The sequence below is a fragment of the Leptosomus discolor genome, chromosome 11, assembly GCF_034619465.1.
Source record: "Leptosomus discolor isolate bLepDis1 chromosome 11, bLepDis1.hap2, whole genome shotgun sequence".
Taxonomy (NCBI): Eukaryota; Metazoa; Chordata; class Aves; order Leptosomiformes; family Leptosomidae; genus Leptosomus; species Leptosomus discolor.
In genome coordinates, this window is record NC_141401.1 from 10,140,953 (window position 1) to 10,156,594 (window position 15,642).

At 39.1% G+C, this 15,642-nt stretch overlaps 1 protein-coding gene across 2 annotated transcripts in view; it reads left to right on the forward strand.

The window, feature by feature from the left end:
* Positions 1-15,642, forward strand: part of IL16 (interleukin 16) — a 37,384-nt gene that overhangs the window by 17,930 nt on the left and 3,812 nt on the right. The window contains exons 5-16 of one of the 2 annotated variants that reach the window (XM_086471502.1): positions 646-739; positions 1,171-1,313; positions 3,446-3,556; positions 4,896-5,010; positions 5,229-5,302; positions 5,396-5,609; positions 6,713-6,830; positions 8,015-8,147; positions 8,963-9,050; positions 9,765-10,240; positions 12,755-12,896; positions 14,099-15,188. In XM_086471502.1, coding sequence (XP_086327628.1) covers positions 646-739; positions 1,171-1,313; positions 3,446-3,556; positions 4,896-5,010; positions 5,229-5,302; positions 5,396-5,609; positions 6,713-6,830; positions 8,015-8,147; positions 8,963-9,050; positions 9,765-10,240; positions 12,755-12,896; positions 14,099-15,188 — 2,798 coding nt within the window. The remainder of the gene's footprint in view (positions 1-645; positions 740-1,170; positions 1,314-3,445; positions 3,557-4,895; positions 5,011-5,228; positions 5,303-5,395; positions 5,610-6,712; positions 6,831-8,014; positions 8,148-8,962; positions 9,051-9,764; positions 10,241-12,754; positions 12,897-14,098; positions 15,189-15,642) is intronic. The other variant, XM_086471503.1, reaches the window with a different exon arrangement.

A 15,642-nucleotide genomic window follows, 5' to 3' on the forward strand; every position in this document is an offset into this window, starting at 1 on the left:
CAAACTATTCTAAAAACCCGTGTTTAGAAACCTGAATGTTTTATCTACAAATTTTTAAATGCAGTGGCCATATTTTCAAAAGCACCTAAAAGTTTCCAGATAGAAGGGGATGAATTTTTGGAAAACACTAAAGCCTAGTCCTTAAAGGTTTTTAAACACCCAGATCGTATTTTGTCTAAAAACCATCCCTCTGAAATCAGCAGAAGTTAAACCTATCCACCACTGCAAAGCTGGGCCTAAGAATTTTCCTTTTGAAACTCCCTTCTAAGGTGATGGAAACTTAGTACCCAAAAGCATAAGTTATCTCCAGAAATCAGGCAAGCATGGCTAGAGTTTACCCATACATCAAAATATTAGTCTGTCTGAACCAAACAGAGGTATCCCATTAATTTTCTCTGCATTTTACTAGAAAACTAGAATTTATTTCTAACTTATTACTTTAGCAAGTTATAATCATGTTTATAGAAAAGTTTTGAGCTGTATTCTCCTTTATCATCCTGTTTATTTCAAATAATTATTTTTGCTCCATGTGTTTTGATTCAGGCTGAAATTTGTGCAAGCTAAATTAGGAGAAATTTTATTCTTAAATTTAGATCACTTCCAAAAGTTTCTTGCATAGCAATAGATTTATTATTTTTCTTTTAGGAAACACCAACTTGTAATGAAAGGCCTTTAGAAATACAAAATGGATTTCTCCACAGTAGAGCTGCATGTCAAAGGACTCGAAGTAACTCAACCAGTAAGTTGCAAAGAAGTAATCTTTCTCTTGTGATATTCAGGGAGTGCACAGCGCAGCACTTCATTGTGTGATGGTACTGCAGTGTCGAAAGAAACTGCAGCTGTTATCCGAATTTAGTCTGGGATCCTGAGCTAAGAATTGCATCAACTTTTATATTCACAATTCCTACAGTCAGGAGTTTTGTGTATAAGCATTGCATTTGTGTTTCAAGGTATACTCTAAACAGGCCAATGCTCTTTTGGTAGGGAACGTTTGTAAAAACTCTGTTTAACATTAATGGCCATCCCCACAGTGAGGATTGAAAAGATCACTCCCTTCACAGAGATTTACAAGAGGAAAAAATTTTTAACTAACATTTACCTGATAAAATGAATGTGCATAAATATCCAACGCTTAAGAAATAACCCAGCCTCTCTCTCCACACCTGGCAGGTGTAAACCCGTACTGGACTGGGGAGGTGGACTGCACGGCACCCCGGAAAGCCGTGCCCTGCAGAGACCGGCAGGCCCATGCTCTCCACACCAGCCGCAAATCTCTTTCCCAACAGCTGGACTGCTCTGGAGGGAGACCCCCAGTAAGTGCTACAGGAAATCATCTGAAAACCAGACAAAACTCCAGTAAGAATCTCTCAACGACCTTGGCGGTCGTGCTTCCTGCCAAAACCTTGCAGGCCCTGCCAGGGAAGATGGCGCATACCTGCTTCCTCCACTTTTTAACCCCATTCCCTCCTCGGTGAGCAGTAGGAGAGCGGGAAAGGCTCTGTGCCAGCAAAACCCCATTTCTTCAGCAGCTTCTCCCTCCCATTGCCCCAGCAGGTTTTACAGTGTGTGTAAATCCCCCTGTGGGGTTCGCACCACCTTGGTAGCCACTCGGAGCCACCTCAGAGCTCACCGCTGAAGAGGCCCTTCCCGGGTGTCTCCCCGCCGCTGGCCGTGGAGATGCTCTGTGCAAATGGCCGATAAAACCCCAGCCTGAGCTTTGGGCCCTGCCGCCGCAAGCCTCCCGGGTCACCTCCATTGGCCCAGCCATGGCCACAAGCAGGTATGGACTTGCCTCATGGCTGGTAATCGCTGCCCTCGGCCGCGCTGGCTGCGTGAGGTGTCCCCCTTTCTGCCCCACAGTGAATCAGGCATATTTAAACAACCTCATTAACGCAGGCTGGAGACTCTTGCTCTCTAGATGGTTACCAAGCAATTCAGCAGAGGCTAGGAGAGCAGAGGCTGGGCAAGGTAGAGAGGGTGTGGGTATTTATGGCCTTAGGCTCAAGCCTGGAGTGGGGAGATGGAGGCAAAGCTCCTCACACTCAGCTGCCACCTCCTGCCCTGCCTGCGGCCTGGCTGGGGGACTTGCTGCTGCTCCCCTGTCTTTCCTGGCCAGTCCTCCACCCTGGGGGCACCACAGCCTGACCTAGGACTTTAAAGGGGGTCACAAACCCCAACCAAATCCACACCTGTGCAGACAGACAGACACTCAGGGATTTGCTGGGCTTCCTCCTGTTTGAAGGTCCTGCATGGGCAGGTGCCACCCATTGGCAGAGGCTCTTTGGGGGCATCCCTGTTTTGGGTATCGTAACCCACCACGTGCAGAAATACAAAATACTCACCCTCACACAGAGGCAAAAGAAATTTGAAAACCTCTGATTTCAGCTTCAGAAGACCCACAATGGAATAAGCAATCACCCTGATCTGGAAGAGGTATATTTTTGGTATTGCACAGACTTTTCCCTCTTAATTATGTTCCCAACAGCATGTTGAATAAATAACCTTGTTTTCATGTCAAAATTGAGACTTATTTTCTCACACATGCAGAAGCTGCAATTTTGGCTGTAGTAAGTTCCACATACTTCAACACCTGTTAGTTTCACTTTGCTGCATTAAAAAAAAAAGCGTTGAACACTCTTGGACTTGTAATGTGTGCAATTAACTGGCCCTGCTGAACTTCATGCATAGTTAGCTTTAGGTATTTATATAAGCACTTTTGTCAGTGCTTAAATTAGTTTGTAATACCCAATTCCATGTTCAAATAGGAGGTTTTCATTAAATATTTCATTAAAGGTTCATTAAAATGGGTCAAATCTCAGGGGCTGGAGTTACAAAACCCACTATTGGTGGAATAGAGGGAGGAAAAGCACTGAGAAATTTCTTACCTCGGTTATCAAGCAAAAAGGATGTGCTTCGCCTCTTTCAGCAGTAGAAAGAAGCCTGTGTGGTGACTTAACAGAAGCAGCGCAGGGTAGTCCACAGTCTGAAGAATTTTTGTGAGCACTAAGTGCTGAAAACACGTTCTATGCGTCCCAAGACAAAGTTATTTAGTCACAAGATGAGGGAATGAATTAGAATTTATTGTTTCTTAGTTCAGTTCTTAGAGACAAATATGATTATACTTGTTTAGGACCTCTAATGGCCACAAATGGGATTTTGACATGGAGAATCAAATGAGAGCACAAATATATCTTCCTATACCATCACACCACTGCAAGGGCCAACATTCTAGTTTTGCTGTAGTTTAGTCACTGTGGGATGATTTCACTGAGCAGAGACTGAATAACAAGCGGCTTCTGAAAAGTAGAGAGAATTAGAGAGAAAAAAATCTTTAGTACCATAAGTTATAAGGAGGAAAATTTGAAATAAACTAGTTGTCCTAATGTATGTCCAAGAATTTCTGGGTTTGCATTAAAATGTTTTCTCTTTTTTTTTGTGTTCACAGGCAATTTCGAGGCCATCTAGGTCACTAAGTACAGCCCAGCTTGTGCACACATCCTGTGGCTCACAGGCTTCAGTAATCTCAAACATCGTATTGATGAAAGGACAAGGGAAGGTAAGACTGGCTCTGTTGATTCACCATAGAGTTTTTCTTCATTTCACAAATGTAATCTGAAAAGTGCAGGGAAGTGACTTCAGGTATTGAGGTTGCTACTTCTGGGTTGCTAATTCATATCCAGGCTTTGCCAGGAGCGATTAGTTATCATTCACTTGCTTAACCTTCCGAAGTATCTCTTTGCTGAAGCACAGTCTTCAGGTTCCACTACATCCACATCAGGCTAGCAACACCAACACTGACATTCACTGATACCCTTTTTGGCAGCTCAAGATAGGTTTGAAATCATAGACTTTGTGTCATCCATATATTAAACTAGCACAACAACCTTACAGCTTCCTTCAAGTCAGAGTGGAGTGATAAAGACAATTCTGTTGAGAAAGAAAATAAGAACTACAAGGAACACACAGGACCTCAGAAAACCAAAATAAAGTCTGGATAAAGACAGAAGATAGTTGAACCTACAAAAGTGAAATCACTGAAGATGCTTAAAAAGAGAATACAGATGCTATGAACTTAAACACACAGCTTTTGAACTTGTTGAATATGGTTCTGAATTTGTTCATTCATAATCTGTTCAGTTAAAATATTAAATATTTTATTTATAACTATTTAAGTTGTGAGATGACTTTCAGAAATAATTCCATGAAGTATGATCATCATCATCTGCAAAATAATGATTTGGTGCCTGTATTTTGGGAGCTTATGAGGATGTCATCAGCACAGTATTTCACTTTTCATTTGAGGGGTGTTAAATGGCTTCAGAGGTGTGAATTAGTCTTGCAACTTCCTTCTAAGGGTAGCAGGTAGTGTTTGACTTTTATATAAGGGGAGGAAGGTCAAAGAATAAGTAGATGAGAAGTATTTACCTACGAAGGTCTATTTGTTGCTTAAACTTACAACACACATTAACTCTGGTAGAGGGTGAGAGAGATACCTCCATGAGATCTCCATCTGGGTGTCTCAAAGTAGTAGTAGTATCAAGATCTTATATGGTGGTTTTCATCAATCTCATTTATGGGAGAGGAAATTAAGGAGAACAACAGATAATCTCTCAAGGCTGCTTATTGGTTCAAGGACAAAAAAAAAAAAAAAGAATTTAGACACCTTCCTATGTATTTATAATAGTGAATTAATTGATTGCAACAAATAAAAAAAAACAAACCATGAGCATATTCCACTGAAAGTTTACTACTGGCACGTGTTTGACTTTTTTCATGGATTAGACTACTCCATTGACCAGAACTGCCCATGTAGGTTAATGCAGAAGAAACTGCAAGTGAACTATAATGAGAATTGAATATGAGCTCTCACACACTCATTTTCTTCTGTAAATTAGGGTTTGGGCTTCAGTATTGTTGGAGGGAAAGACAGCATTTATGGACCAATAGGCATCTATGTCAAAACCATCTTTCCTGGTGGAGCTGCTGCTGCTGATGGAAGGCTACAAGAAGGTGGGGAATCCCTCTTCTCTCCCTTTTCCCACTCCAGATTCCCAAAGAATGATACCTAAAGGCAGATTAAAGTGAAGCTGAAATGAGCCATAAGTGACTTCTACGCTTGCATCCATTATTGCATTTGCAAGACCTCTTTTGAGTAGATGTATGTATCATGTAACTTATTACACAATACGGTAATGGTAACATAGCACAATTTTTCTCTTTAAAAACAGGCGATGAAATTCTGGAACTGAATGGAGAATCCATGCATGGATTAACACATTATGATGCTTTACAAAAATTCAAGGTTAAGTACTCATCTTCCAGAACAATTTCTGTCTTTACACACAACATGCATGTGAACTCAACCCATTCATTCATTATCTTTTCTTTCTAACAGGCCAAAAAGGGTCTTCTGACACTTACAGTCAGGACAAGCTTCAGCACACCCCATTCTGCTTCCAGCTGTCTGTCACCCCACTTGTGTCAGTCACTGAGCTCTAGTACAAGCATAACCAAAGAAAACAGCTCCTTCAGTTCAGAAAGTGCAGCATTCTCCTTAAATGCTACAAAGCCCAATGACAGGGTCATAATGGAAGTTATCCTAAATAAAGGTGAGTGCTAAAATTAACTGAGCACTGGCAAACGAGGCACTGATTGACAAAACACTGTTCATTTGCTCTCTGAATGTCTTTCCTTGCTAACCAGATTCTTTTCCTGACCTAAGTTTTTTTAACACACTAAATTAGATCTTGGTGCCTGTCAGTGCTAACAACTATCCATCAAGAGCAGGATTTTGAACACCATCTGTCCTCAAGAGCCAATCATTCAATTTTTTTCACTCAAGCATTAGAGTCACATTCATATCATTCATGTGAAAAAGTAAATCTCTTGGCAACAACTACCAATTATTAAGCAGATTATGCAAATCTTACGCGTAATTATGCAAGCAGTTCACTTCACTCTTGAAAAGGCTTAAAAACAAATAAAATACATATCTATATCTTCTTGTAGTTTTTCACCTCCTCTCCAACTGTCATCATCTTCTATTTATAAACAACCACTGGCAGAATGAAATAAACTTTTAAATATGGGAACATCAAAGCAACGAACAAAGCAAAGTCTCTATGAGGTAACAGTATGATTCGCCAAACACACAGTATGGGTTCTGACATCAGAATAACTGTCCAGAGCAAAGAGGGTAAATTCACAAAAATCTTAAGCTGTATTATATAAAACAGAAAGACGATTGAAATGATATAGCAAATAATAGCCATACATCCTTAATTTTGGGTTTTTGTTTCTTAATTTTCGTTGGAGTTTTTTTTTTTTTTTCCTCTATTCTGTCTCCCTGTAAAGATATTTGAATTCTTCTGTAATGACAGATATTTTGCAAAATAAACCTGCATTGCATTGTGTCTGTGACACACGAGTAATGAATTGGACACCTGACATTGGAAGCCCACGAGCAATATTGGTGTCCACTCACTTTAATCATGAGGGGGTAAAAATAATAGGAAGGAAAAATAAAAAAAGAAAAAAGAGGTAGGAGTAGCAGCTAATATTGAATGTGAAACATTCACAATGCCACAAGACACTGATTCTGGTTTGTATGGAAAAAAAAAATTTAATTGAAGACAGTTCTAAAAAAGGTCTCTCCAATGGTTTGTTTTAACTGTTTCTTATGTCTTTTTTTAATTATTATTAATTCTTTCAGAGCCAGGTGTTGGCCTTGGAATTGGGTTATGTAGCATCCCTTACTTCCAGTGTATTTCTGGGATTTTTATTCACACTCTCTCACCAGGCTCAGTGGCACACATGGATGGGAGACTCAGGTAGGATGAGAAAGAGTGTCTGTCTTATGCTACAAGTTTTTCACTGCTCTGTTTTACGGGTTTATTTTTGTCCTGTTTTGGGCAGACAGTGATTTCTGGGAGTTCTGGGTTTAAAGCATATGTGCTATTCTGAAGGTTTGAGCATGCGTACTTAGGATATGTGGGATCTCCAGTTATATAGCAACACAGTGCAGTTATTATCTCTTGTCCAGGCTGGGCTAGCTTTGAAGGTCTTAGACAAGCATATGGCATTCTTCCTGGAGGAGATTTCCCAGTGAGAAAGTATCTAGAAAAACCCAAACATATGGCATAATTTGGCCTGTTTGAGCACTAATTTTTCCTAATACAAGCTCCTCAAAGTCTATCCCTTCTGGCCCAATAGACACACAGATTTGCTGACATGGGCTTTAGTGGGAGTGCAGAAATTCCCTTGGTAAGGTTTGTGACCAATTAGTGTTGAAGATATTTAGAATTGAACAGAACACAGCACTTTCAGTGAAGGCTTTTATATTTTATGACTCTATGATTTAACTTCAGGTGCTCCGTAACCCTCCTCTCTACATGCCTAAGACTTTAGCTGAAAGAACTGTGGTCTTAAACTATTTGAAAGCTTGTACAATATAAATCAGTGCCTTCAGTCAGCCTCTTAATGTATGTGGGTATTTGCAGTAGAGCAGAGAAAGGCAGTCTCAAGTTTCCATGTAAGCCAAATTTGGATTTCATCCAGAAAGATTCAGTCCAGCAGTCACCAGAATTACAATAGTTTGTCATTAGAATTTTTCTGTTAACAAGTTATTCATACGTAGGACAACACAACATCCTTTCTGACCTTAAATAACACTAGCAGACCATAAAGATGTGAAAAGCGAAGTGTTAACTTGAAAGGAAGGAAGGAAGATGTAGGTGGAAGCAGCAGCTCAGCTGCATAGAGCAGGAAGATCACAGACACAAAGTGTGCATAGCATGCAACAAGGCAGTTAGATCAAAATACCTCCTTGATGTTCAAGCCATTTCCATTCCATTTCCTGTAACAGGAAGAGAGAGAGAAAATGATTTAATCTGTGATCGAATTAGAGGTCAACCACATGAATTTGTCTTTTGTATACTTTCACACAGGTGAGACAGGGTTGGGAGAAAATATGTTTTGCTTACATCCTCACTTTTTTTTTTTAATATCTCCGTAGGTGTGGAGACGAAATTACTGAAATTAATGAAGCTTCAGTACAAAATATGACTCTTAATGAAGTTTATGCTGTGCTAAGCCATTGTGATCCTGGTGCAGTGCAGATTATTATTAGCAGACACCCTGAACCACAGGTAGCACACTCTGTATCCTTTCTGACCTTCAGTAAAGCACATATTGAGAACTAAGACTGAGTGAGGGAGCAGGTGCTAATCTAAAACAGGTGGAAAAATGTTGATAACAAAGATGCTGATCTCTTTACAAGCATCTCTGCACACAAACAAACCTGAGAATTGCACTGTCTTAAATATAATCATGTAAGATTTGAAGATCATTGGAGACAGTCTTGTACGAGTTTCTGTGCAGTGAATAACAACAGAAATAACATTTAAGGAATAAACAAAAATAATTTGAAAGAGGGAACATACCCCTGCAAAAGAAAGAAAAGCTTATACACCTGTCTATCAGTAACTAAAATGTAGGTCTCGCCTAGTCAATATTTATAATTAAATTAATATTAAAGTAAAATATTTTATTCTTGCAAGATTTGTCTATAAAATGCTTCCTAATGCCAAATACTGCATAAATGATTATCAAGTTTAAATTGTTGCAGAAATGATCATAAAAATGTGGTATTGTTTTATCTTATACTGGTAGATCCAGCATGCCACTTCTAGTGAAATACGCAAAAAATTTATCTTTGAAAGATACCATTTTATCTAAACAACGAATATAACCAGCACATCCATAGATACACTTCACTTATACTGGAATATATACAAATATAATCATGTGCACTTACTTAGCTTTAAAATTAACTCATGTGTGATATAATTACATCTATTCATTTCCATTAGAGGACTCGGAAATCTTTGTGAAAGGATTGTTTAAATGTTACTCATCACCACACAGCAATCTAATGAGAGTATAATGGCACGGTGTTTCTTAGGTGTCTGAGCAACAGCTAAAAGAAGCTGTTGCACAAGCTGTGGAAAACAACAGATTTGGAAAGGAGAGACACCAATGGAACACTGAAGGTAAGGGAACAAATGCATTCACTGAGACATGGTAGCTTTGACTTAAAAGATACATACGGTGAGTATGTGCTGTGTTGGAATCCTTGGTAACAGTCAGGTAACCCAGAGCAGAAAGGAAGAGGAGGAAACCTCGCAGGACAGCACTCCTAACGTGCCTCCTAAGATACATTACCCGAGTGATGAGAAAACAGTTCTGTCTGATCGCCAGCAAAAGGTTTTGTGTAACTGTCCTCTCACTGTTGCTCATCCTTTCCAAATCATAAGCTCTGCTTAAAGTTTTTAAAACAACAGTCAGTAGGTGACAGGACTAGGATAGCAAGATGGTGTCCTGGGGACAAACGGCTTGTTAACCTCCTTGTGAGGAAAGGCATATGCAGTCATGGTTAGAGCTCAGTTCAGGTATGACACCCTCCCACAGTAACATATTGCAATGATACTCCTTTTAGTGTCCCCATTTCTTCTAAAGGACCGAAGGTAACAGCATCATCACCAGTAGAACTATACTGCTGATATATACATATAGGGAAAACGTAATGTTATTTTGCTGTCCAAGAACATAGCTGTTGACTCTTTGATCTACAAGCCTTTAATGCATAAATCATACCTTTACATCAACTGACGATGGGATTTAGCTGCAAATTTAACCAGCCGAATCTTAGAAGTGAGCACTTTGCATGTGCCTGAATAGTCATTTTGAACATGTTCCTGATACAGGTGTTAAAAAACTAGAAACAAGCTGGCATGGAAGACACCCGTGTGAAAAACGTATTGAAAGGAATGCTGCGAATGGCAATGGCAGGACACAGAAGCTGATGACCCGCTCCAGCAGTGACAGCAGCTACAATCCTAGGTCCTTATGCAGTAATGGTGCTGCATGCCAACTGACTGACTTGAAAGCAAGAGTACATAGCATTGATGTACCAATTACCAGGCAACCTGGCCTGCTGTACTCATTGTCTGGTAATAATCCCGAGAGAAATTCCCCTCCTACATGTAGTGAGGGGGGTCGACCCTTGCAAAAAACTAAGAAATCATCAGAGATCCTTGTTAGAAAACCTAAATCATCAAAGCCCAAACCGCCACCAAGGAAATATTTTAAGCAGGACTGTACATGTAATGACCAGTGCAACACAGCCAGAAAAGAAAAACTTGGATCAGAAGCGGTTGTATCACCTTCTGCAAGTGCTCAGGTAAAGCAAAGTCTGCAAAAGTGTTCTTGTGTTTGCATATTTGTGAGGCAGGGGAAGGAAGAAGGCAAAGTGATTGTATGACGGCAGGAAGAAGGGCAGGGAAGAAAGAGAAAGCGTGTATATGTATGTGAGGACTTGGGGAAGGGAATGAGGCTACTCTGGTTTGAAAATAACGTATGTATCTTAGTGAAACCAGTTTAGTTCAAAATGCGATGGTCAAACTATGGTCAGAAGGAAAAGAAGTATCTGAAGGAAATTTTCTTCCATATCAAGGAATTGGAATTAAAATCTCAATGAGGGCAGTAGTGAGAATGAACTTGAGTCCCTCACTGTCATTCCTCATGAACATGTGCCACTGGTGGTATCGAGCACTCTCTGGTTCCAGTGCTACTAAACCAGCGATGTGCTCTGGGCTGGGACTGTAGCAGTTTGCACACCCTCTGATGTCAGCCTGGCATGGTTGATCCTAACCTCGGCACTCACAGAGTCAAATCATTTACAAAGCAGAGAAGTCATGAAAAAATTTCTTTGCTTCAGTAGTGGATTTTTATTGAAAGAAAACACTAACACTACATACAGCAGGTAATCTTGGGCTCATATAAATTTCTTGAGACCAGGAGGTGCTAAATAAACTCATTTAAATTGCGAGGCACATGCACATTTGTTGATGAGCTACAGTATTTGAAAACTGAGTGTATATTTGTACGTTACTAAATTCCAGTTCTCTCTCTTATCTAAGATAGAACAGAAAGACAGTGACAGAAAGACAGTGTTTCGCATGTGCTTGAGTACTTGAGTGTGACGGATTGAGAGATCTGCATGTTGAAACGAAGTTGTGGTTTCTTTAAAAATGAAGTGTCTTTCTCCTGGGTTTAGTAATATGCCAGTAAAAATGAACAGATCTCAATGCAATGCAAAAAAAAAAAAAAAAAAGAAAAAAAGAAAAATCCAAGCCAGTTCCCAAGCTGTAGAAGTCAAAATGAAATGATACAGCTCAGACTGAAGTCCATGTATAATATTAATATCCAAGAAAGTTTGAATTCAGCACCTCATGTAATGTCACTCTATTACCATCCCCTAAGAAGAGAGTAGCAGAAACATATTCATTAACAGCTACTAAAAAAACACCTTTCAGAAATAAAATTTAGGGAAATAAGTGCTTTTTTAACTTATCACTGTACACAACTTATTATTCTTCAGTACTCACTTATTCTAAATGCTGAGAAAAAAAATTAATCTTAAGTTCAATAAAGTCAGTGAAAAGTCAAGCTCTGTTAATAAAGATAACTTCCTCTACTAAGACAGTCTGTATATCTTGGGGCATTATCTCCTTTAAGTCCCCAGGAGAGAGGGTTTCTTGTCAGAATGTATTTCAGATCATTAAGATGAGGTTTTATTACTGCTTTTTAAAATACTGTTTTTAACCTTTATTCCCCAAACATTTTGTATTAGTCTGCATACCACAAGAGTTTTATATGGGGATTCTGTAGACTCTGAGGTTGCTTTTTCATAACCAAGAATGTTTAATTGATATTTTCAACTATGCTTTAAACTGCATCAGCAGAAAGGTAGGTGTAACTGCCATCAGTAAAGAGTGAGATCAAACTGGGCGTTCATAGTGCTTCCAAATTGGCTACTTCACTTACTGAACATCTGACATCCACGTCTAACAGAAACAGAAAACAAGCGCAGCTTTCAAGAAAGACCTTAGTAAGCAGGGCATGGAGAAGGGTTTTCCTAAAATAAGGAAGTTGCACAACAAACATGACCCCATTACGGAAAAGCTAAGAAATATTTCTTACCCCCCTGTTTTTTCAGGACATTCTCATTTGTTTCTAGACCTTCACTCTCTGTCTTATTTGGTTTTGGTTCCTATTAGTAATCCTGAAGCTTAACTACACAGCAGAGAGCACTTCCAGTGTCACAGCAGAGCAGGCAGTAACTTGGTATCATTGGTTACAAAGGAATCAAGTAATTCCAGAGCCTGTGTTAATGATGTTGAGAGTGGCATTTACTGCAGCCTCAAACCAATCCTCTCACCCTATGTTTCCAGTCAAAAACAAGAAAGGGAGAGCTCTGGACATGCAGTAATGATTTAGCTTGTCTAGCTTGTGCCTAAGGGCAAAAGGCTTCAACAGAAAACAGAGTTTAATATGAAGTTAGAGGAAATTTGCTTGACTGATTTGCAAAAGTCAACCGAGTGGCTGATTTTACAAAAATTGTAAATTATAGCAGGCAGTCGTTTAGTTTATCACTAAATTCTTGAGATGTTATTTGCATTTTTTCACAGTCTGTTTACAAGTGTAACCACAAAATACCATGCCAGCACTCTTGTAATATAAATTAAATTAAGTCCTATGAGGATCACAGCCCAAGCAGAAGTGAAAGCTTGATTGCTATTCAATATTTCTTTTCAGATTAAAAACAAATGAAAATATGGGGGTTTTTCAGATTCATATATAGTGTGGTTTGTATAATGACATTCTGACACACTTCTATTTCCTGTTTGTTCAGCAGGAAGTTGGAGAACCAATGCTAGAGGGACATCAAACTGTCGTAGCCCACAGTGTCTTTACCACTTCTCCTACAGCACATGATACTGAACACATAACTGCTGCTCCAGTGGGCAGAGATCAAGAAAGAAAATCAAACTTAGGTATGCTTAATTCCATGAACTTCTTTTTGCAGCTAAACCTAGCATTTAGTTTAGATTCCAGAATGGGTTTCAAGCTGACTTCATCTTTCTCTTTAAATGTAGACTTCAACCCCTATCTGTAAATTTTGGGGTGAACAGATGAGATTTCAAATTAGTGATTAATCTTTGAAAAGAAGGGAAACTGTACCAAAAGAAGCGTAATAGATGATTCATTGTAAAAAAGTGTTAATGGAAAGGTATGCTATTGCTGTATTTCTTCATCTGAAACCGCTTATTTATCTTGAAAACTTGATTTTAAAGGTTAGTTTTAGCATTTCTAAAAAACATTTTTATGCACAGTTTCAAGGCTCAAGTGTTGCAATACTAAAACCCACTGATAATAAGTTAGTATTCTGTTGTGCTAGTTAGAATTAAGGAAACTTAGTGTTAAGGGAACTAAACGATCTCATGAGGCCTCTTACAACCTAAACCGTTACGTAATTCTGTAACTCCTGGCTCAGATCATTAAAAAAAATTATGATGCTTTAAAAAAAAATTATTTACACTGAAGGAGATAACAGTAACTGTGCAACTGCAGAAACAAAAGTTTGCTGCCATTTGTCTCTACCATGTCTAACATCAAAACGCTTAATCAGTATGTGATGTAAAAAATATTCCTGCATTAGAATTAATCTGTTACTTATTAGAAAAATAAAACTGGATATGCCTGCACAAATTTAAGGAAGCATACATATTAATGAAAGATCTTAATGGCAGAGTGTTTTTAGACCTTTATTTACTTACTTATAAAGGTAGGAAATAAAAATTATTTTTTAAAAGAATTTACTGTAACGTCAGCTTTTTCACTAGGCTGCAATCAACATTGCAATTTCAGCATTCTACTTTCACTGTTATAGCCTGTATCATGACTTCAGCACCCCAGAATTACAGGCTACCTTTAGAAGTTGCAGGCCTTTTAGAAAAGGGATCTTGTAATATAAGCACAGAAGAGCCTTCTTTTTCAGTCAATTTCAGCATCAGGAATCAGAACTTGTAGATCGAGTGTTGTGAATTCTAAAAAACTTTAAACTTTCTAGAAACTTAAAAAAATACCTATTGGAGGCTTGAATGAAATTTGAATTTAATGAATTAATAACAATGCATAGATAAGGGATGGAGAAGTAGAAGGAGGATTGTTTATAATCAATGTTTCTCTAATACAGGGAATCCACTTTCATCAATACAAAGGCCTATACTTAAAAGACAAGCACGGGTAGATTACAGTCTTGATACAACAACAGAAGACCCTTGGGTTAAAATTTCCGATTGCATAAAAAGCTTATTTAATCCCACCATGAGTGAAGACAATGTCCACCTACATTTGCATCCTGGCATCGACACAAACAAAGAGAATGAAAAGCGAAGCAGCCCAGAGACAGTTATGAAGAAATCAGAATCAGGAGTAGTTGGTTCAAAAGTGCTAAAATCAGATGAAAATGACAGCATGAAAAAGGGTCCTCCTGTTGCACCTAAGCCAGCCTGGTTTCGCCAAAGTCTGAAAGGATTGAGGAAAGCACATTCAGATTTAAAAGCACAGGCAGATCAAAGTCCTCCTGACCTTGAGAGTATTTCCAGCAAAGAACTGCAGTCCAGCTTATCCCATGTCTCTCCTAGGGGATCATCGATAAAACAAAGAATAAGCTCATTTGAATCTTTGAGTGCTCCACAGTCACCTGAGAAAATACACCGACGGTTTAGCTTGAAGCCATCGGTCCAGAAAGAACACTCTCCCACTGCAACAGGGCCAGAAGCAGCTCCAGCTCATTTAAACCAAGCCCTTCTCCAACGTTGTGAAACCAGCAAACAACAGTCACCAGTGGTCATGGGTACAAAGAGCCTAGATAGATCTTCCTCTCCAAGGGAGGTTCTTGTGGCTAGCTCAGAGAAAAGCAACCATGCCAACACCGAAAATTCATCAAGTCTCTTAACTACAGACGCCATCGCAACTTCCTATATTGTACCGGTAGCAAAAGCACACAGCCTAAGATCACGAAGCTTCCCACTTACGGCTACCCAGTCTTGTGAGATGATGAAGGCATATGATGAAAAGTGGAGCAAAATCTATTCCATCAGTAGCCAGGTGTCAACTGCTTTAATGAAATCTTTGCTTTGCCTTCCTCAGTCTCCAGCCTCTTCTGGAAACAGTGCATGGGAAACTCTGGACACATTCTCTCAGTCCTCTGTGGAGGAGGATGGGACTTCTCTCTCACCTACAAGTGAGGATCATCACCTGGACACCGGCTTTTCGCTAAAGTAAGACACCATGTTTAAAAATCAGATTTACAGATCAGCACTGGTGAGCATCTACGCTGATCTGCTGACAGATTAACATTGTAAGGTAGTAGCACACAATAGTAAAGCACAGACTAAGTTAAGAACTTTTTAGCGCACAAAGGTTGAATGACACACATGACCGCTACACTTGTTTTTAATTTGTATTATGTAAGTGCATGTGTACTTTAAACTCTCTCCTACTTAAGGAGGTGTATTTCTAGCATCTCCATGCTAAAGGAGATTTAAGTCTGGTTTTGCCTAGGCCAAGAGATTATTCCTATTCTTTTATGTGTTAGGGTAACATGATTAAATTATATTTGGACATATTTATAATACTTATTACAAGAACTACCACCACAATCAAATGCTAATAAGGTCAAAATATGACAGTTCCAAAATTGTCTTGCTATGCTTTTGTGGGTTTGTTTCTTCG